Here is a 24,336-nt window from a genome sequence, read left to right on the forward strand (position 1 = left end):
CATATGTATAAGTATATATAAAGATATATGCAGATAGTATGAAGAAAGCGCAAATGAGTTACCAGCGTTTCGCACTTTAAAATATTACATGGCGTCATGCCACATACTTGCAACAAAATTTAAGGTCTTTGTGGAAAGAATGGCGTTGTTCTTCTGTAGGCGGTGCTCGCTTAATTGCTTGACTAAAAAATTGCTTAATTGCGAGTAATGAATTTTAATGGGTAGTGACCGTGGATTTACAATTAATTCGTATTTTTAATTGGATTGGAGTTGCGACTGTATGTTAAGGCATTCAATGCGGGATATAACAGGTGAAAATAGACACATCTCTGAAAGTTTAAGTCATATATTATTTCATTGGAATTTCGTTTATATTTTAGTGATATATGCTTAAACTGACTGTAGTTTAATAAAAAAAAATTATAATCCCAAGCATCTTATAACATCGCCTAGTATTCATATTAAAGAAAACGGCTTCTTACTTTTACTGAAAACGTTCCACATGTACCATCGTATGAACTTTATCGCGCTCCTTCTTTACACAAAGCGTTATGTTGAGATAAGCTAATTTACTAGTACTCCTGCATTCAAACACTCCAACGTTTGTTGCCTTAAATGAAAGTTTTGGAAGCCGGAGGAACGAGGTAATGCGAAAGACAACATTTTGCAGAATAATTATTGTCAAAATTTCTCTCGCTTGAACACAGTCTAAGTAGTTTTTCTCATCCATAGATTTAAATATTCCGACAAAGTGCAATTTTTTTTAAGGATAGGTTTAGAAGAAATGAACAAAATAAATTTACAACAAGGAAACAGTTCTTCAATAAGCTGCCAAACGAATTCTACATTAAAATATATCTGCAATGAGCACATAGAAATTTTGAATGTCCCCATACTCAACAATGAGGCAGTTTCAAAGAGCGTATATTAATTATGAAGCTGCTAGCCTATGTCTAACAAGTGTCGAGAAATCGGTACAGGGTCTGTGTGAATTTATATGTAGAACCTCCAATGAAAGTGGGTTTGCCGGTTGGAATAAATAGATATTCCACTTGTAGTCATGCCATTGACTAATTCATAAACCTGTGTTTTAATGTATATTTTTGATCATATGTTACCTTTGCACCGAAAAAGATTACGGCAATTTCTTTAAGTGTTCTCCTAATGTTCGCACAGATAAATGGTGGATACGATCAAAGTCATTATTGTTATAATCGTAACAATACTAATCAAGTAAAATATGTCTAATTTAAATCAACCTTTTTGGAGTAATATCTAAGTATCGGTGCTGACCATATTTTTTTCTTTCAACAATTTACCAAGAAATATTTTATATATGTATATAGTATATACCATAACTTCGTATAAAGCATAGTCCGATAGTTATTTACACAGTCGCTGGGTTACATACACACACTTGCTCTTAGTTGACACTTTATGCGTTTTAATCAAAACAACCGCTTGAAGAGTGCACTTTCAACGCGTCAGGATGCGGATCAGTGGGCCAAAGAGTGAACATTTTTGAAATTGTATTAAAATTTCGATAAAAGCGCGTGACACTCGAGGAATGTGTCAGGCGCACTCATGAATACGAGGTGGATCCAGAAGAAGACGACATATCTGCGCGAAAATGCATAGAAGTGGAGTTGGTGCAAGTCTTGTTTCCGCGCTCTTAATTCGAACGCACGCATAGTGTGGTGACCCATAAACGCACACATATCCACAGCGCAAGTGCCGCAGATGTTACGGCGAGTAAACTTCGGGGTCACTGAATAACTGGGAATGTGATTGTGCGTTGTAACGTAGAAGTAGTTGCTGAAGTAGTAGCATATAGTAGGATATATGTACATATGTATATGTAGGTAACTGGCAACAAAAGTTCGCTCTTGCACACAACGAAAAATGAACGCGGAAAACGGTAAATGACATGTGCTAACCTGCTGTGTTGTGGATAGTGCGGCTGGAAAACGAAATTGCTCGCATAAACAATAGGTGGATGCGAATGTGGCAATGCCGTTGACACATTGTAGAACGAAATAGTTGAAAGGAATTAAGAGACGCAGTCTGTTGTTGGAAAGCCTGTGGCGGATATAGTTAGTAGAGTGGCAGTCGAGACCTCGGTGGAAAGTATGAATACAGTCGGTTAAAGTATGCAGGGAGGTCGGCAAAATATTTTGGAAGATTTACAGATTAGAAGTTCTATGACAACTTTTGTTACAATATAATACTAGCATATTGAAGTTTTATATTTGAAAACAAGTTTTTTGGTGTATGTTCTGAAACACACAAACCAACTTTTATCTGAAAGTTCAAACGTCAGGTAACATAAAGGCTAAATTTAAATTTATATAGGAAAGTCTATTGAAACTCAGCTTCACGAACACTAACGTGAGCGACGAAGTAAACGTTCTAGGCAAATAGGAAGAAAACTAATGAAATTTCAATTGTTGGCAAGACTAAGATCATTGGCGTTCAGTTGAAAGTCGGGTGTACAACCGGTACAAAGGAAGACTTGATCGAACCAGAGGATCACGGAAACCAGGTGGAGTTTCTCAAAAGTAGTGGACGAACGTTTTCACTCGCTTGGAATATTGCTGCAATGACAACAGCAGAGTCTGTAAGATATTGTAATTGTGCTAAAATTAGTGAATTTTTTTTATCAGTCTTGTTCAAAATTGTATAATAAAAATTAGTTCTTTTTAGTTGTCTTCTAGGAATCGAAAAATATCGTAATTAGATAAAAAAAAACGAAAATACGGGTTTGGTATATATCCGTTTTTGTACTACTAATATTTTTTCGGATCACTGTATCTCACTATGAGTTGTCGGCGTTTGTGGCATACATATGTGTATATCAACGCGAGTTTAACGGTTAACATTTAAAAAGGAACTGCCGCTAGTTGTAACGGCACTAACTGTTACAAATGTACATACTTGTATGCATGTCTGCTATTTCGAAATCCGATCCGTACTAGCAACAGTCATGTAATTCCGATTCTTAACTGAAAAGTCGTTATATCAAACGTTGTTATTGTTTTCCAAATATGACCTCTTACGCATTCTCAGAGCAGTCGACGAGAGAAGAGCGTTACACTTTGCAGGGTTGCACAGGCGTGGTGAAGAAGGGGTGCAACTGCTGCTGGAGAGGTGTTTGGATTTGTTCGACAATTCAAGTTATGTGAAGAGAATGCCTGTGACATATTTGTGCCACAATTTGTTGCAGGCATACAAAAAAAAAAACTATGCGTCAATGCCACGTTAAGAAATCGTACGTCACCTTCAAACATAGAGGCACATGTGTGTCATGTGCTAGTGGGGTCAGGCTAGTGGGTGTGTGGATATTGTAAATTTTGCTGAAAGATTGCAGTCACAACAGTGAGGACGCACGCGCTAAGCGGGACCAACCAGTCACTTACACGCTTACATACGCAGCCTAAGAATATAAGCAATCTTGCAACGAAATTGCTGCAATCCAAGTGGCAGCTACAGAATCTGTTTGTTTTATTGCGGCAGGATTTCTGCGCCACATACTGCCACCGGGAGCGCAGAGAGCCCGAGTGCCGATGAAATAGTGGGTGTTGTAAATGCAACATTGCTGGCTTATTCGCAAGTTTGTTATGAGTTGGCGGTGCTGCAGTCATTGTTGTTGTTCATGCTGCTGTTGTTGAATTTTATGCTTTTTGAATACGGAATTTGCGCTTTTGTGGCAATTGCAATTTATGCAACATTCTAACGTCGCATATGCACGCATTCACAGTGTGGCACATGTGCATAAATCGGCGCATATTTACCACAAGGTTTCGCAAGTACACACACACATGCGTTAGAACGACTGTAAGAGTGGTTTGTATTTGCTATAGCTGAAGTTGCATGCCACACTTGCTAGTTAGCCGAACTGTCAACTGTAAACAAGTAAAATATCAACACAGCAAAATGTTGCAGTGCGCTACTGCCACATTGCAGAGTGCAACAAAACGGAAAAAACAAAAAAACATGCAACAAATATGAAGTCACGCCAACCGACGAGGCAGCCAACCAAGCAAACGTACAATCAGTGTGCGAAGAAGCGCATTTGAAGCTGACAGTCTTTGGGCTTTTGCTACCAGTGTGGCAAGCTGCATATTTACTTCTTGTTACATATATCGCAGTTGTTGTTGTGCTTCAATCAGGCTCCCGTCTCTTCATCTCCCCACTCTTGCGGCAGGCAGTGCTGTTGTGTCAGAGCAACAGCAGGAAGGATGTGCCCTCAGGACTTGACTTATGAATTGGCGCTTGAAATAGAGAAAATACCGAAATGAAGAAATGTACTCAAGTTGACAGCTGGAGCACTGCGGAAGCGAGTAAGAAAGGCATGTGTGCGCCCGAACAACTGCGGGCGGCAAACAAATGCAGGCATCCCATTTGTTTTCCAGTTTTCAAGTGCAGCGTTGCACACACCCTCTTCACTTACGCCTCTTAAGCGCTCCGTGTCAGTGTCGCTTGGTTTCTAGATCTATTCTCTGATATCTTTGAATATCTTATTTTGGTCTGTCGTGCCACAATTGCGTAAATACATCTCTTTGAATTTACTCTATGTATGTGCAACATGCAACGCATTTCACAACACATGACATTTATACGTATTCACTTACATTCATATATGTATGTGTGTTTGCATAAATCCAGTTGTGAGCTTTGCATTTATGGATGGCTGTATGTTCTTCTTCTTGGTCACGAAAAGTCCATGTGTGGCAGTCACATACGTTTACAAGGAATAATTTTCTTTCGGCACGTTTTTCGTACTCTGATTGGAATTTAAAAATCACCAAATTCATAAGCATACTAATTGTGCAACACTTTACAAAGTACAATTTGGACTTGGAAAACATAAAGATGAGTAATTGTTAGGGAATTATAAGCTGTTTGCTAATGGAAAGATGCAATTTTATATATGAATTATATACAAAAATTTGTACCCAAGAAAGTTGCAAGGGCGATTTTCTGCAACAAATTGTGGTGTACTCTGGAAGTTACCTGACATTCAACTGTTTAGTGGATTTTATAAGAGGATTGTATCCAACAGTGGAGTACATCCAAGCTCAGTCATATATTGTATAATACGTTTAAAGAAAATGCATAAAATGAGAGTATTTACATTAGAATTGTAATTAAGGAGATAATGAAAAACTTTTTCAAATTAAGCTGTATGAAATGTTTGTTAAATTATTTAACACTCAAAGTGTATTCCTTCTTGATAGTTTGGCCGGTCCGAAACATCTCGATAATCTCGATAACTTTATGATAATGTGATGGCTAATTCGGAGAAACGAAAACTAGTTGGTGAAATTTTAGTTTGAATGAAAAAACGAAATTCCTATGTAAAATGTATGGGAACCTAAAAAAAAAATAGCGACCCCTTAGAGTTAAGCTACAGCGCCTGGCTTGAGGGAGGATTTTTTGTTTGTCAATCACTAACATTTGAAGGGGTAAGAGTTGAAAAAAATTCAAAATTTTTTTTTAAGCACCCTAATGTTTATCCTCTCTATTCCACAGGTAATCGCCTATGTATGGCTTAACTAGCAATTGTCCATAAGCCACACGAAGTATTTACAAAGTTTGCGGATTTTCTATACTAATGCTCTATAGTTGTACTTGACAGACTAAGACCGTTGTCACTTAATCTAAAATATTCTCCCTGATTTACATACATATGTGTATCAATATCAATTTACATTTAGTGAGTCTCGTGTTGTGAAAATACAGTTGTAAGCTTCTCAGAAAACAATTAAAAGGCTATTTCACATTTTTTTATTTTTATTTGACATTTTTATTTAACAAATATGTATTGCTGTTTATTTTATACAATAACCATTTTTAAAAATCATGAAAAAGTAAAGGTATTTTGAAATATCGAAGTTTTTAGTACACACACACTGATTTCGAATTGCCATCAGGGCATTGGATCTTTTACAAGTGCATAAGTCGTTCTTGTGTTTAATTTAGTATCTACCATTTTGGGCCGAGGACATTTCAGACCTAGAAATTTTGGTTTTAATGAATATATTTCTAGCGATTTTTTGCCTGCCCTTAGATCTCCAGCAAATGATCGATGATAATAAATTATCTTCTATCGCCAAGATGCTTATGCGATCAAAAAGCTCGATCCTACTAAAAAAAAATTAATTTTTGTTCAAACATCGGTTTTCTCGATTTAAATATTTGACCGATTTTATTGCCTTAAAAGCTTTAGTCTTAAATTCATAGAAGGCTCGGAACAATACTTAAAGAACTTCTGCAAATATTTGGACCGATATAAATGAAACGGTCATTGGGAATAGAAGCGCTCTCACGTCGTAAATATAAATTACCCCATTCAAATACTCATGATTTAAGCAGAGTTCGGCTTTTGCATTAACTAAGTATCAATAGGGATTTGGCACGAATATGCTAAGTCGGTGCTTATGATGCCACATTACACATATATACATATTGTAAGTGTATGTTTCTGTGACTGTCACTGCACAAATTCTCCGCGCTGCTTGTTTAGACCTACGATGCTAAACTTTGTTGAGTTGTGGAGCTATTTACACACGATATTGGCGGCAGCATTAGTGCATTTACGCAATATCGGTCGTGTAACCAACACATGCAACCCTGCCACAGGGTCTGCGCGTGTGTGAATGCGTGCATATTTCATTCACTGATTGTCGCCATTTGCTTTGCGCTTCGATTTGCCATTTGCTTTATTTGCACTGCTATCTCTGCGCTTGCACAATGCCTTCCTGCGAACGTTGCCTTTGTATTTGTTTTTAATTAGTTTTTTGTTTACATTTGGAAATTTAGTTTAATTGGCTTGCACTTTACTGTATCGATATTTGTTTTCGTTCGGAGTGTGTCATTGCCCCCCATTGTAGGCGACTCCAGTGCTGGCTTTTACTTTAGCAGCAGTCGTAAGGACATGTGCATATGTGTGGGTGTGAAAATCTCCGCGCGCCTGATTTTGCAACTATTTGCCGATGGTATTTGTGTGTGTGTGACCGGTTGTTGCATTGTGACTTTGGTGCAACAGCGGGTAATCGCTGTCATTTGCTACCCATTAATGGACTTGAATGCAATTAAATTTATTTATTTTTGTTGAGCAAACAAGTGACTTAAGACAATTAGAAATGGAAAGTCAATAAGTGCTTCTATTTTCAAAACTTTTTATTTTCTTCACTTGAAAATAAATTATAATCCTTCCACTTACCACATGACTTGCGTCAGCGACGCCGGATTTGCGACATATTCGCAGTTGAGCAGCACGGTGTCGCTGGTGTTTACCGTAATCTCGGGTGGGCTGACCTTAACCACTGGCGGATCTATATATAGAAAATGTAGAAAAGCGCGAAAATGGTTTTATGTAACACTTGTTTGCTTTAGCTTTTTTGTTGCTGTTGATTTTGTAGTTTTCGATAGCGTGCAACTTACACAGGACTTCCAGCGTCAGCGAAGATGTGAATGGTTTTTCGCGGTTTATCTGCAGCACCACGTTGTCCGCATCGCACCGGAAAATCATGTCATTCTCGAAGCGTGTCGCGTTGAAGATAAGCTCCGACTGCGTGTGATACGTGCCGTCGTCCTTCTCGAACTGACGATTGCGTTATGAAAGGACGAATATATATGAAATATAGTTATGAAATGCATGGAAAAGTTTAAAGTCAGTACTCAGTGTATTTGTATGAGCTTGAAGGTGCGTCAACTCAAAAAGTGCAGTTATAATAAATTTAATTCGGTATTTTTAGGAATAAATTTCTGAGTAAACTTGTTAAAGAAATTCATAACAGTTATAATTCTTGAATTCACTTACCGCCTTCGTTCTAATTTCGGTTAAATCGTTCTCTTCGGGACTTATGACTGTTGAGGAATTGAACCACGTCAAATTCACTGCTGGTCGAGCGCCATGAATCTGAAATTATTTAAAGTATGTGAAATTCAGTAATGAAATAATTAAAGGTGGGAGCTGCTGAAATTAGAAAATTTGTCATTTGTACAAAATTTCACTATTTTTTTATACGTGAAAATATGTTATCATATTTTGAATTAATCTTTTATTATATAATTACTTTGATCCTAGCTGAACGTTTATCTTTCCAAATATTGAGCCGGTCTTATCTCATGTCATTTAATATGATAAGAAGAGGCAGACTACTTAACCTATTTCCAAAAATTAAACATATAGAAATTATTAGCAGGTGACTGGGCCAAGCGAAGCAACCATTCCTAAGTAGTTTGCTAGCTTTAATACAGGTCATACGAGCACCAAGAGTAATGCTGGACCTGAACTAATATTCATTACGTAAGAAAACAGCTGTCTTACGCCGAACGGTGGAGAGTACTAATTCGAACTAAACAATCAATTTTCAACCGAATTGGCGGCACTGTGTTCCACTTCTTCCTTTTATGGAGGAATCCTACTTTTGCGATAAAACAGTTGCGAAGACTACGTTTTCTATAAACAGTTATATGTTATTTCTACCCTTAAGCTTTAATAGCAATTAAAACAAGTAACCGAATATTGTATACCCCCGCAACTTGCCAACACTACATTTTGTTAAAATAATTCACGATTTTGCCGTTATATGAAGTATTTTCAACTGGAAGTTCGAAAGTCGTTCTATTAAGCACATACAAATATGGGGCTAAATAATTTAATGATCCGACTCAACCCATTTCTGATACATAGGCATACTATTATTAGGAATGAAATTTCTACGAATTTCTATAATATACATATCTCACAGACTGACCGATAATTTTGATAAAAAGTTCGCAATCGGAACTTTGATCCACATACTCGGTACTTTGGACACTTTTTGGTCATAAGGTGATATATTGGTGCAATGATTGTAGTCCAATTTCACTTTTTTTCTTTGCACTGAAATATAGGAATGTCAAGGAGTTGGTCCTGACATATGGCTTTTCATCTTTCATTTTTGAAAACGTCTCCAACACATTCCTCTTGTGTCCCAGATATAAAATTTAATGCCTTCGAACTATTTATTTTTAGATTTAAGGCGCGTACGCACATGGACAGACAGAGGGACAGAGAGACAGTCACTCAGATTTCAACTCGTCTCGTTATCCGGATCATTTATATATGTATAACCCTAATTCTAAAAAACTTATACTCTGTAGCAATAAGTATGTTGCAAGATTATCCAAACTTTGCATCACGTACAGCCCCTTGACTATAGTTAAAGTCACAAAATGTCGAACGTGTTATAAAATTTTTAGAAACATTTTCGGTTTTAGGAACCCAAAAGTAGGAAAAAGGAACAAACAGCCACTAACATCACTGTCGCAAAAAGACTGTAAGCTAGTGTGATTAGTTCCGGGAATTTTTTTGCTGATAGATATGCTTTCAGTTCATATAAACTTTAAAATGGAAATCTTTTAAAGAACATTCATGTGTGAAATTTCACTGAACAAACTTACCAAAATAAGTCAGTTGCAATTAGGCAGTATTTACATACTGTAATTTACTGAGAATTTATGCAAACATTTCTTTTAGTAATTCTCCAATAATTAAGTTCACAGCTAAAGATGATAACTTGCCATTGTGCCATTGGCTGCAAATGGAATTTATTGCCATTGATTGAAAGTAAAATTAATTAACACAATTTTCAACGCCAATACACACGCACACGATCATTTGCTTTTGACTTATGATGAAGAATAAAATTTTCCGTTGCAGAAGCTGAGCTAAAAACAATAAACTATCAATTAAACGCCTATTATGCACTGATCTAAATAACCGTATGAAGGCAAAATGCCACATGTGTACGCATGTGTGCATGTTTGCTCGCTCGCTTCAGCAAACAACAGCTGTAACGGCACAATCGATGTAACGAATTATACAAAAAGCTATTAAAATTACAATAAAAAGCAATTTGCCGCATATAACTTGACACGAATGCCAGCGAACAAAACACATTCATAGAGCAAATACCATTACGCCGTTAGGTATGTGTATTTGTGAGCGTGTTTGTGCGAAAGGATATACATGAAAAAACTAGAGTTTTGACATACATACATACAGGCACGTATTGATTTACATATACAGTAAGTATTAAGCATTATACTCTTGCAACATGTTTCTACAGAGTATAATAGTTTCGTTCACCTAACGGTGAATTGATAAAACTTGGTAGACATATTCCTTGGCACCATAAGAAGTTTGGTATTGTAGATAGGAGTAACAGAACTACTGCCACGCAAAAACGAAATTAAACGATGAAGTGCTAAAACTAAGCCTTAAATTAAAATAAAGAGCTTCTTTACACTCAGGATGAAACATGGGCCTTATATGAATTAAAATTTGACCGACGGTCATAATACCCTCCACATTTAGTTGACAAATAAACACCAATTAATAAAACAAAAAAATTCCAAATCGAACCGAAATGGTTCAACCCTCAGATACCGAATATGTGGACCTAGTGTCTATAGTTGTCTTTTTATCAAAAATATCGGTCAATATGCGAGATATATAATAGAATTTTGGAGATAGTGCTTTCCTGGTAATAGTAATTCTGTTTATCAAAAATGGGTTGAATCGGGTCAAAACTTCCATGAAACGCCATATACCTATAATAAAGATTTTCGAACTTCCGGGTGACTTTATGCTGCGTATATCGGCCAATATGTGAATTATCTAAATGGAAATGAAAATATTTTAATAATAGTATTGTATCTTTCTGCCTAAAATTCTTAAAATTGGGTGCAAACTTGATCTAGCCCCTATATAACTAATAATTAAATTTTCGAAAATTTGGTTGAATAATGCAACCCAAAGCGCTTTTAATTGATATGTGTCATTTTAATATTATTTGTTTCTTTTAAATAAATAAATAAATATTATTTGTTATTGGCTAAAATAGATAAAATCGATTGGGGATGAGTTAATGTAATTTTCGCTCTGATTGTAATCCATTCAAGATTTCGTCGCACAATGAAGTTGATCCCTTATGATATATTTTCCAATATCGTATCCAACATTACAGCTGAAGTTATTTAGCCGGCTGTTATGCTTGCAATTTGTAAGAGAATAAAATGTTTGGTTACACCCGAACTTAGCTCTTCCTTGCTTGTTAATTTGATGCATACGTGCATAATTTTACGTATCTATCTGATATACAGGGTAGTTCATATATGGAACGGAAAACTTCTTATTATTGGGTTTGTTGTTTGAAGTGTCAGTTTAGACCATCAAAAACTCTTTTATATTTATTATGCAAGAACGTTTCGGAAATTGTTGGATTTCATTATTATTGTTCAGAATTATTTTCTAAGCATTTCTCCCCATCTAATATCGCCTGTGTTTGGAAATTTTCACTTTCTATCTGTTATTTCTTTTAAGTCCATATCTATCTCATTAAAACTCCATAACGTCTTTATAACTTTATTCATTGTTTAAAAAAAACCCAACATGAATAGTGTCGAAGAGACATGGATTAGTTGGTATAATTCCGTTCATAGAACCAGCACTCAACTCTCATTCTGTGTTATTAACAAAAGTGTGAGTGAATAAGTGTATCCATTCGTATGATGAAAATGGTACTAAACTGGAATGAAGAAGAAAAGGCCACTTCGATGCGGAATTCTTTAAGAAATTTTCAAATTATCAATGAAATTACTGGGTACCACACTTTTTCGGTTAATACTTATCTTAAATATTGCCCATCTATTCGGTTTTTTCTGCTCTCTACTTTTAGGCTTGCTCCTTCTAGGAGCAATAAGAAAGCAAAAGATTTAACTTCGATAGAAGAAATCTTCATACATATACCGTGTTGATTTAATGAGGCAACTATTTTTTTCGTTTAGCAGATATTAGACAAATTTTGTATATCGTGAATGAGTCCAATATGAAATAAGTGTCATACATGCCAATAATTTTTTTTACTTAAATTAATACTTGATTTAGAATAAAATTTGATTGTAAAACATAAGTTAGCGCCACTGCTATATGAAAAAAGAATGTGTCCCGAAAGAAAGATAACGTTTATGGCATTAAGCTTGAGGACAAGTATATGGTATAGTTTGTTCGATTGATCACTCTCTAACGCTTGGCGGTCCGAAGGCAACTATTACTAATGCATTTGTACCACCCTTTAAACACTATGCAATATTGAATTTGCTACTCAAAATTGGTTAGCGCTTGCAAAACGCCTCATTGTAACAGGTTTAAACGTTACAATTCTATTAAAGCATCAAATTGCCGACCCGTAAACATACTGACATAAATACCTGTACACATATGTATGTGTATCCTCGGTAATTCAACGTACACTCCCACTCAGACATTTTCATTTATGCTTGTTAAAATTTTCATGAAGAAAAATCAAAGTAATAATTGACAGTTAATTATTGGCAATTACCCCACGGCATCGTGTGCTCTTGCACCATGTCCACACGTACCATACGAGTATATGCAAATGTATAGTATGTAGATAGTAGTTAGAGCTAGCTAGTTGTCAACTTGCATGTAGGGAAGCCTTTATTGGAAAGGCTCAGGGTTATTGCTTAAATACTGTGCCTTATAACAACGTCAATAGTGGATGCTAATTTACAATATCTGATGCAATAGATGGAACATTTCTATGAAGAAATATGGCATAGAATATGTGAATGAATATGATATTTGAAAATGGAAAATAAAACTCTAAATATCTACATTTTGGATATCAAAATAGTGACAATTTAGAAACATATAATGCTTAAAAAAAATTAAAACTGCTATTTTAAATTACTTAGGAACTGAGATGAAAAGCTTATAATGAGCAATTTGTAATTGGTGTATTTAAGGGGCTGTCTGAAAAGCCATACTGCTTTTGGCTAGTCTTAGTTTGTTCCATAAATCACGGCTGTTTGCGGAAAATTTTAAAGAATACGTATGATTATAATTTGGCAAACAGGAGGTATTAAATTTGCAAAACTTTTAGGTTAGGTTCTTCTGGTCGGTCATCTGGTAAAGCTTTGTTTTAACCTGTCTTTATCTTCAAATGTTAATTATGTTACAAGAATGAGTTATCTTAGTCGGTTATCTTGTAAGACATTACTTTACTTTTCAGTTATTTTGAAATTTCTCGGATATTATAAAAGAACAACTAAGTCTTAGGACAATTTATTTATATTAAGAGACATTTTTTTTAGACATACATAGGTTTTGAAATTTCGTAGCGGTCACTATTACTTGTTGATGGTTCAGCTTCAAAATACTACATATGTACATTCGTTATTATATCGTTCAAGTGTAAATACACTCTTCTAAAACCGAATAGTTTTAAGAACAGCCTATTTGTAGGGGTGGATAGTCTGCATATAATAGAAGAAAATATTCAGTTTGATTGGATTTTATTTGGTCACTCAGAGATGTTGTTAGTGTTGATAACTCATTGAAAAAAGAAGTTTATAGAAAATATTAACTTTCCAAGTAAATTTCCTTAAAAAATTTCTATTATTGTTTTTATAAGAAAAAAGTGAGAAAATGTAGCAACTTAGACTATTCTACTTAGTAACATTCAAACCACAACACTTACATCACATGTCAGCACCACTTTGCTGCCCTGCACCGTATGATGCTCCACACCATTGATGGATATGCTCGTCGGACGCACTGCAAATGACATAAAAAGGAAAGGTAAATAAATCAGAATGAAAAGAAAGAATGAAGTAAGGAATTCTAAAATTGCATTCGACAATAGTCATCCAGGTGAAAAACGGCCAATTGCTCTACGTTGCAATGAAAAATTGATAAATAAATGGTCGGCATTCTTGGCAATTATGCCATTGTGTCACCGTAAGCATTCGCCACACCAACATGACGCAAGCTTTTAACGCACAAATAACTTCCTTTTTGTTTTTGTTGCTTCAGTATTCCTTCTCTGCCTACATAATTAATAACAGCAATTTAGATGGCATCTAACTTTTAGCTACCCTTTTCAAATCGCTCCCGAAGCGTGTGCGAATGGCGAGAAAGGACGGAGGAGAAAAGGAATGGCCTAAAGCATAGCATAGCATTCCTGTGGCACGTAGCTCACACACGCGCCCACTGTCATTTCCATTCAATTCCATACAATGAGAGAGGGCATCAATCAATTTTGCTGTCAGCTTAGTTTTATTTTTTTATGTTTTGCTTTTTGCCTTGTCCAATTACACTTAAGTATTTAATGCTATTGTTCTAACTTCCTCGCGCCATTTCTGAAACTTTTTTAAGGATACAGGCATATTTTTTTCGTTATAATTAAGTGGTTTTGCATATTGAAGTGTGCGCGAGTTTTAGTTTTCCTGCGACTAAAGTGCCTAATTAAGTGACGCCTCGGTCTCTTAAATGTGGCTTTCATTAATTTTCCTCTTACACTTACACACTTACATATGTTCTGACACGTGTATCATTTTTCTATTTATTATGTAAATATGGTTGTATCAAAATATACCGTATTATTCTTCGGTAGTGAACTTCAGTAAGTAAGCTATGGTTTCTAGTATTTCAAAAACTGCATAAGTGTGTACTTATTGGGTTTTCAATAAGTTTCAGTATAGCAATATATACATACATATGTATGTGTATATGTCCTTCTCTGTCTTTGGTTATTCCTTTCCATCATTATTCATTGCTCTTTCTTTATTTTGGAATTAATTATTACGTTTCAATTGTACTCTTTAAAAAAAATCAGAACTCCCTACTAAAGGCTTAGTCGCGACCTTAATTAAATAAATTTCCATATTGCTTTAGTTGGTGTTGCACCTCAAATTTTTCCATCAAAATTTTGTTGACAGGTTGCGTAAGTTGGTGTGATATTTTGTGGCTGAATTTAATTAATTACTTTAATTTGGGTAGCGTGATCTTTTCAATTCGCAAATAAACTTGCGATCTCACATCAGATTATGCATTTTCCTTAAGTTTTAACTGCATGCTACAATATTCATTAACAGTGTTGCCACTTTACGAAAATTTTACACATTTTCGGGTTAATAAGTGTTAAATTTTTTTTCGAAGCAGCCCTGCAACGAGTACTAAGAAGTGTACAAAATTTTCCCAAACAAGTCTTATAAAACTTTTTCTTATTCCACTTATGATTAAAAAAAAAAAAAAACTTCATGGTTAAAAAAAAAACTTAACAGTAACGCTACTGATGAGTGCAATATATTTTCTGTAATTACCTTGTAAATCGACACGAAACTTATTGATTAGCTTATTTGGCAGAGCTGCTGACTCGACGCGACATTCAATATCTCTTGCCAGATCGTCACGCGACAACTCCAAATTCAACTCCAGCGTAGCAGTAAACAGGCCATCCGTCTCAACATAGGAGGCGGAATCTGTGCAAATCAAAACAGAAATTTATATTAAAAGTATTACTGACAAAATTTCTATATGCTAATTTTTATGTCTTCCTAAGACTATTTATTGATATTTTTATTAATAGTAAGGTTGTATTTAAAATCCCTATAAAGCAGTCATGAAATTTACAACTATTTTCAATTGAAAACTAAATAGACTTCAATTAACATTATGTGGGACATTCCCACGTATGAATTTTTCGTTAGTTCTTCTTTATTATAAAATTTTCAGAGGAATTTTATAATAAAAAATAGTGATTATTTCAAGCTATAAAGGCTGAAAAAGGAGTTCTTTTTCGATGGTGCAGCTTCCTAAGCTGTTTGGATTCGATTCTCATCTTCGATAGTTTGAAGGATCCTAACTCTTTCTCTAACAATCTGAGAGGAAGTATGGTCGAAAAATATAAGGACTGGAGTTAGATATTCTGATATACTACATCTATATCTTTTTTAAGGGATGTTAGTTATTATATAGGCTCACTGCAGAGCGTTATTTCAAAAAATTAAAAGATGAAACAGTCAGATGGACAGTCCAACTCAAAGTTTCGTTTTATACTTCTTGAATTGTGTAACTGATTTGATTTGAAATATTGGATTTGTGCTCATTGAAAGTTATGGTTACTTAGATCATAAAAACGTGCGCTAAGGATTGGATGTAAAATTAATTGCGTTTTATTAGAAATTGCACCGAAGAATGTTTTGAATATTTTAAAAGTTTTGGGCTCAAAATAAAATGTTAAGTTTTGTCCATAAATTTTAACCTTTACAAATACTCCGCGCCAAAAAAATCATAAAAGGTTTGACCTGCAATCAAGCCTTTTATCAACTCAAGTAACTTTTCTATTACACTTCTTCTGATTTCCACCTCTTGTAGCTGCCATCATTAACAGTTTAGTCAAAGTGACGTATACAAGACACCTTAACTACAGCAACAACAATTAAGACGGACGCATGAACGTATAAAAATGTAATTGAGCAAATCACTTAAAAGGTCGCACGTAGAAAAGGACGAATTTAGATAACGGTTAAAAAGTGAGCGAAAAGAGATTATACTTTGTGAAAACGTAAATAAATTTCTAAAATGCGCAGTACTCGTATACCCCAAGTCGGATGAAATAAATTTAGTAAATGGTCAACAGAAAAGAAAGAATATCTTTTGAGATTTATGTTGTTGGAAAAAATAAACCTCGCCGGAAATTGTTAGCGAAATCAGAAACTTTACAGAGCCATAAAAAGCGTTGGAGAATTAAAAAGCAGCTCGTTTTATGCAAGAAATTGCACCAAGAAGCATGCTTAGGTGTACGCTCGAGTGGAATTTGCTTTGAATCAGGCTTCTTGCTTTTGCTGCGATACGCGTAAGTATTTCGCCCGGAATTCCGTTGAAGTAATGGCTTGTCTCTTTGGCGCATTAATTTTTGCTATAAGCATGTATACCTAACGCAAGAGTCTGCTGAGTGTTGTAGGTGTATCTGTGGGTCCTACTCTATGCCCGGTCAAGCGGTGGCTAACGTGCTTTGCATTACACTTTTGTTCGGATTCTTTGCACCTTCCATTTAGAGATTGTTTTTTATTATCTTTGCTTACTCCTTAAAACAACCAATTAATTTGGTGGCACAATCATCGTTAAGAAGGTTACCAGCGGTGTGAAGGAAGCAAAAAGGACATCCAAGAGGAGTGCGCGCCATTTTTATGCTACGCCAGCGAGTAAGCTGAGAAATTTAATGCAATTGCTTTTTTATGCATGGCAATAAAAAGATTTTATTAGCAACGCTCTCAGGGATTTTACAACAACACTCGGTCGTGCCAGTGTGTGTGTGTGTGTGAACTTCTGGTGAGCATTCGATGCGTTTTAACGGGTGTTTTTTCGTAACTTGTGCGCACCACTGTTCATCCTTAAAAGCGGACTTAGTGTGATCCTTTCATACTCGCCTGGATTTTATTTCTTTTCCTTCTTCGTAGCTGCATGTGTACCTCTATTGAGCGTTGTCTGATAAGACGCTGCTAAAATCCACAAGTTTTTTATGCGCTCAACGCATTTTTTTCGTTTGCTAATAAATTTCACAGCAGACACGCATTCGTCTTGCGCGAATGAAGCCGCATCGTTCGGTGCAATAAGCAGAGTGGAATACGGTACATTCAAAGTGTTAAGTCCGCCACCGAAGTTTCCTCGGCTTACGCTGGGCGTGTATGCTCGTAAATTTCTGTCGTGCGTAATGTTTCAGCAGGACTTTTGACTGAGATTAGCCTTAAGTGGCAGCTCAAGTGGTTGACCTGCACCATCAGAAGTTGGTGCAGCACAGCACAGCACAGCAAAAAGAAATTCACGCACAAACACACATACAAAAATAATATAAATGTTAAAATTTTACGCGAATCGATTTTTATTTTGAACAGACTCACTCCAGTAGAGCTGCGTTTACAACTTATAATTTGCTGATAGTGAAAAATAAGTAATTGACATCATCTACAGAGAGTTATGTCAACTTGGTTACTATAAACTGAAATTCGTTAACTTTGACGTTGACTGAACTTGATAACCCAAGAAAACACAAGATATAATATTACTGGCTAATAAAGGCATGGCTTCCTGCCTGAAGGTATTTGGATTGAAGGTATACAGAACTCTAAACAAAAAGTTTTCTGATTATTTGGAAAGCTTGATGATTTCTAACAGATTTAGGGTCAATATTATTGTTGACAAAAATAAAAATTTTATAAAAATTTGAAATCATGTTATTCGTAATTTTTCTTTTATTTACATTTAAGTTCCTTAACTTTAAGCAAACTTTACCTATTTTGAGTTAATTATGTAACTAATATTGTTGATTGTTAGTGTGAAAATGTTCATCTACTTACGCGTCAGTAGTCGCTTATTCCCCCGCCACCAGCCGACCTGTGGTTGCGGTCGTGTGTTCTGTACGACACACGACACTTTTAATGATTGCCGCTCCTGCATGGGTCCAATGACGGAACCATTCTCGATGCGATCGCCCTTCTCATCCAGAATCACAACCTCCGTTGGTGGCACTGCTCAGTCAACAACAACAACCAAATGTCGTATGCACAAATTACACCAATCGCCACGTTGTCGGGTGTACATATGTATGCGTGTGTGTGGGTGGGTGTGTAGTGACGCGTTCGTGGTTTGAGTGTTGTATAAATGTTACACAAGTTGAACGGTTATTAGGTTGTGTGTGTTGTAGGTGGCAATAGGACAGATACATTTATGTGAATGTAGTGTTGTTGTGTTTGTCGTTGCGTTCACAATACAGCAAGTGTTTTAGGGATTGGTATTTGCGGTAGTTGTTGTTGTAGTAGTAGTTGATTTATTGTGTTGATGCATTCAAGAAGAATTCGTGAGTTTGTAGAGGCATAATTAATAATTGAGTAAATCTTACGGAATTTAATTTATAAACTATAAAAATTAATACTTATTTGAAAAAGAAAAAAATAATTCTCTAAATAACACAAAGTTTTTAAATTATTTTTTTTTAATAAATTTTTTAAACAAAATAAATTTTGAACTAAAATTCGAATAATTTCAAATTAGATTTAAACGATTTTCCACTCAAATCAAAGTGAAAAGTCAAAAACAGAAGCATGAAACGAAATTGCAAGTGCCAAATGAAATGAAAATTAAACGAAACAATAACAACTAAAACTAGTTTATTCCATTTGAACTATATAAAAAATTGTGAGTTTTATAAAAATTGTTTTGTTTAGTAATTTACCAATATTTTCTACGTTTTTGTTTTTAAAAAAACGGTTAATTTGCATTTTGATTTAATTTTTCGTGTGAGTTTTTAGCAGTAACATAATAAAATGTAACGAAAGATCACAAAGTAAACGAATTTAAGGTTATGTTGTATGCACACATTTCAATTTGACATTCATTGATTCAATCCGATTTAATTGGGTTTGGCGGGTGTTAAAGGCGAGTTTTATTGTATTTTTTTTTTTTTGATTATTTGGTATTCATACAGGCATATATTTATATTTAATTTATTTTGCATATATGTAAAACATTGCATTTGCATTTTGCATATACAAATCCATGATGATGATGTTGACGAGCGTTTTTGATTTGGTTTTGTAGTAGTAGTAGTAGTACGAGTACGAGTAGTAGTAGAAGAGAGCGGTGGGAATGGGGTTTATCAAAAGTACAATCAGTTAAAAAAATCGCATGATATTTTATTTTTGTTCAATGAATTATGAAATCCAAAATGAAATACAAAAAAAAAGAATTAAAATATTATTTTCAAAATAAAATTGCATTCAAAATTTTATGAATAATAAATTTTAAGCGCATGAAAAGCGGACAGTGAGTTAGTAAGTGATGTATAGTAACACAATATCGGCAATGAAAGAGCATTCACTGTTTTTATTGAGCAATGAAAATTGTAGTAAAATATTAAAACATTATGCAACGCTGAGATGACATTCACATTTGATAAGTTTTTGTGTTGCAAACATTATTGGAGACTATAAAAAAGCGTAAAACAATTTTAATAGTGTTAGTATGTAATTTTAATTGCGTTAGTAGGTAATAAATGAGCGCAGAATAAAATAAATGAGTGAATGAACGAATTTTTAGGATATCTCTTGCGCGAAAAAACGCACTCGGTTTGAATATTTTTCATCAAATTATATTTTTATGAGGTTGCTTTGACAAAAACGGAATGTTTTTTGAGAGTTAGCAAAAATACGGTGATAGAGTGTATAATTTCAGCCATAAAAACGGGCCTTTACAATGTTACATGCAGAAGTTTACGATTTTTTTTTGCCTAGAGCGTCAAAATGTAACACATTTGGTTCTGAGAGGTGAAGTAACTGTAAAATGTAGCAGTAGTTAAAATCGAGGAAAATGCGTTCATGGCTGGTCTATTTTTAAAGTAAATTATCATAAGTGCTTCTTTGTTAAGTAAGTGATTAACTGAAGATCGGAAATCGGAAGCATCATTTGCTGACCGAATTCAACAAAACGTGGCATCTCTTTAGCTTAAATCATCAGTCTTACGAGCTTTTATGAAAATCAGTTTTGTAAACGCATAAAGAGTTTCCATTGTTTATATCTCATAATGGTTGCTTTCGTTTACAAAAGAATACATGAATATGACATTAAATGATTTAAATGCTTTCTACAATGCTACCAAACTTTTTTTACATATTTTGCGGCAGTTTTCCTAGTGTAATTGGAATGTGAAAAATGTAAATACAACGATAGTTTGAAATGATTGTTCGATGTGCTACTCTTTAAAGCTTGAAAGCCTCTTCTTCTATGTTTAAGGGTTACATTTATCAAAACGTTTTGACAATTATTAAACTATATATAAATCTTACTATAGAATGTTTAGAGATTTGGGGTCTCTTTATTAATGAGCAAATGACTTAAAAATACTAAAAACCGAAAAGTGTTTCATATCGCATGTGTGTTAGTGCAAATAGGGTATAACAAAAATTGGTAATCCTAGAAGTAATGACAACTCTATGCAAAAAACAACAACACATACAGTTGGCATGCAAAGCGCAAAAAACATGCGAGAAAAATGACAAACATTTCGCAAATGTTTAATATTTTAAGCGGTCATGGCAATATTTTTTCTTTATTCATTTATTTGACAGCAAACTTAAAGAGATAAAAGCCAAAAAGACAAAAAATAATAAGTGGCAAGTAGAAATATATTAAATAAAGCACAAAGTAGATTACATAAGAAGATAATCATCCAATTTCGCAACTTAATCAAAAAGAAAACAAATTTGACATGCGAAATGCAATTAATGCAACAAAATAAGATCTTTCAGGAAATAAATTTATACAGCATATAAGTAGTTAAAGTATAAACCATACAAATTTCGAAAAAAATATAGAAAAGTAGAAATTATTTAGCTTACCTAAGACATTCAACTCGACACGATAGCCGTTGAAATTATCACACGTTTCGATTGGTATAAGAAATGTTGTATCACAAAGATAGATATCCTCATCAGATATTTTTAAGTCCTTTATTACTAATCTAAATGGATTTTGCTCCACTGTGACTCTGCAAAGAATGTTAAGAAATGTTTAAAAAATTAATAAAATTATATTAATATAGTTTCGAAAGAGTAAATTGGCGTTTCATTTATTAAAGTGACGTCAACAAATAAATATTTAGTCAGGGCGATTTTTGAAAACTGTAAATTTATAATTATAGTAGGCATAAATTCTACTCTATAAGAGTTTTAAGTACAAGAGTAATGTACCCAAAGTATGCAAGCTTTTTTATAGTAATTATAGACACTTTAACAGGCGCAATGAGAAATGCGAAGGCAGTCTACCCTTAATACTCACGGTTTGCTTTAATACACAGAAGTTTCTCAAGAATTTTCGCTTTTTACTATTATATTGTACAACTGATGAAAACTACTGTAATAAAATATTGAACTATTGAACAATATTAAGTGTTGTGTGGCTTCCATCACTTTATAACACATATTCAAGGATGATTCAACTGTGTTTTCATATAAAGTGCAATGAACAGCAGTATTGCGGAAACGTGTTCAGACTTTTACTGAAGCAACATTGCCTAAAAATTGTTTGAATGGCTTACGCAGCAGCTAACTGGCCACCCACACATTCGGACGTTATTACTACAGGCTCTTTAGTGTGGTTATTCGGAGAGAAAGTGCTTGGAACACTTCTGAGAGCAAGGCCAACATCAAATCTAATACTTTTTTGTGTGGATTGATCACAGAAGTCGTGAATGAAATATAGAGAACTAGCCCTGTTCACAACTCATATTAAGCAAATTAAGAATATGCTTTTAGATTGTAAAAAAATTCTCTTATTAACGGCTTTTAAAATTTCAAAAGACTTTTTTCCAACAGTATTAAAAGATATTATTTTTGGGCACCTATTAAAATTATTTTATTCCAAGTATTGATTAAAACCAAATCTATACCCTTTTAGAATAGCTAACAGATATTAGTGTCATGAACACCCTTTCAAGTTCCTTGCCATATTACAGCCCAGCTTCTGATAATTTTTTATAAAACTTTTCTTATAACTATTGATTTTCGCCGACACATTAATTTATGCTAACCGAGAAAAACGGAAAACCTCTTAAGTTTTTTTGTTAGATACTTTTATATTATTATATTTTTTTAATATAATTTCACATTACCTGTTCGCATACTCGTCTGATACGCTCGTCACATTGCTGTCGCCCAATAGCATCGCCGCAATGCGATCGTCGCCCTTAAACCAGTTTATCGAGTGCAGATCACCGCATTTCGCTTTGTTGACCGGACAGGGTATCACCACCGATTTGCCTTCGTGTTCGCTCAGTGTTTCATCTGCAAATGTTTAGAGCGATTTTTTAGTTGTTATATTATTGGTAATTCTCAACATTTCTGTTGCAATTAATGGGTGTGGAAATCACTTTTCGTAACATAAATTTGCTCGGAACTCAAAAATTTAACTTTAATAGGTTATTAAAGAAATCCCATGTTTATGAACTGATTTGTATCGCTTATTTAGCCTTTTTAGACATAAAACAACAACAAGACAAAATTTACCTCTGGGCTTTTGAAAATATGCTAAATCACTTGATGAAGTTATTTATAAATTCAAATTTAGAAATAAATATGTGAGCTACAAGCCTTTAGCACACGAATGAAGGAAATTCCACTTACTAAAACACGAAAAAGAAATAAATAAATCTAAGCGAAAAACTAACATTTAAGGGGTTTATGTGGGCACACCTACACAATCGAATAGAGATGATAATAAAAAGGAAAATATGTGGCAAATCAAACATATCCTTGTCACGCTTAACTGACTACGGTCACACAGGAAATAAAGTTCTTTTCTCCCCGACTCAAAAGGAGCAAAGTTTTACATATTTTTCTGGTTTGCATTCTTTTTCCTTTCGTATGAGTTGCGGTTATCAGAGGCTGCGTCTCCCGCATGACACAGATAAGCTGCGAATAATTTACTTTTGAATATATGCATGCATGAAATTCATACAACTCAAATGGCCAGATAAAGCTAGCAGCGCGGACTGACATCGGCGAGGATGTATGTATGTGACATACGAAGGAAGCAGAATTGTTGCCAAAGAGCAACAGAAGTTTGTAAACTTATTTCTTGTTATTGTTGGCAGCATCAGCTGCTGCTGGCGAACTGTCGCTAATGTTATTTTATTTTCTTTTGATTCGTTTGTGTATTTTTTCCGTTTCCTGCGTCTTTTGTATCAATGTGTCCCGTTGAATGAAATGATTGCGTAAAATGCCGTTAGTCATAAATTCAAAAGAGCATCTCGGGCCAATACATATACATACACAGTTGACTAAGTGTTACGAATTATATACTTTTACAAGGATAACTTATGTAGTTGTGTTGCAAACCAATATTTTGCCAGTTTTGTAAGATTATTTAAAGTTCATTAATTTGAATAAAATTTCTAAAATCTTAAATCACAGCTGCGTGGGTATAAAGTTAGTAAATTTCGTTTAATTTGATTGCAATTTCGGAACTAATATTTCCCTATAATAATTTAATAATTTAAGATTCTGTTGTAATTTTGTAGAATTCTTTTGTCGATAGTATAGCATCATCGCAATTAAAATTTATTATTTCTAAATTTTCCTTTCATATTTTGTGCCTTAGTAACATTCAATTTTTAGCTCTATCATGTAAGACTACAGCAGCATCATATATTGCTACTGATGTCACTGTTCTAGAAAATGGAGATAGCAATGCTGAATTCTTTAGTAAAATTAAATTATTTTGCGTGTTCGTTGCTACGACGATTTCTTATTTATCTTATTTAGAAATGCCCGCAATTGCTTAAAATTAATACATTACCCGAAACGAATAGTACTGTATGTTCTGCTAATCTCAATCAACTCGCCTGAGTTTGTCACTTCTATATATTAAAGCTACAACCAGGAATAATGTAAAAGACATAATATTGGGAAGTCGAAAAAGTCGTA

At 34.5% G+C, this 24,336-nt stretch overlaps 1 protein-coding gene across 9 annotated transcripts in view; it reads right to left on the reverse strand.

The window, feature by feature from the left end:
- LOC105225255 (hemicentin-1) overlaps nt 1-24,336 on the reverse strand; it is a 214,923-nt gene that overhangs the window by 54,724 nt on the left and 135,863 nt on the right. For all 9 annotated transcript variants that reach the window (XM_049458316.1, XM_049458317.1, XM_049458310.1 and 6 more), the window contains exons 3-10: nt 22,524-22,695; nt 21,253-21,401; nt 18,217-18,387; nt 15,181-15,339; nt 13,557-13,633; nt 7,826-7,924; nt 7,447-7,606; nt 7,226-7,337 (exon numbers count right to left, since the gene is read on the reverse strand). In XM_049458316.1, coding sequence (XP_049314273.1) covers nt 7,226-7,337; nt 7,447-7,606; nt 7,826-7,924; nt 13,557-13,633; nt 15,181-15,339; nt 18,217-18,387; nt 21,253-21,401; nt 22,524-22,695 — 1,099 coding nt within the window. The remainder of the gene's footprint in view (nt 1-7,225; nt 7,338-7,446; nt 7,607-7,825; nt 7,925-13,556; nt 13,634-15,180; nt 15,340-18,216; nt 18,388-21,252; nt 21,402-22,523; nt 22,696-24,336) is intronic.

Source organism: Bactrocera dorsalis, chromosome 5, assembly GCF_023373825.1.
Source record: "Bactrocera dorsalis isolate Fly_Bdor chromosome 5, ASM2337382v1, whole genome shotgun sequence".
NCBI classification, from domain to species: domain Eukaryota; kingdom Metazoa; phylum Arthropoda; class Insecta; order Diptera; family Tephritidae; genus Bactrocera; species Bactrocera dorsalis.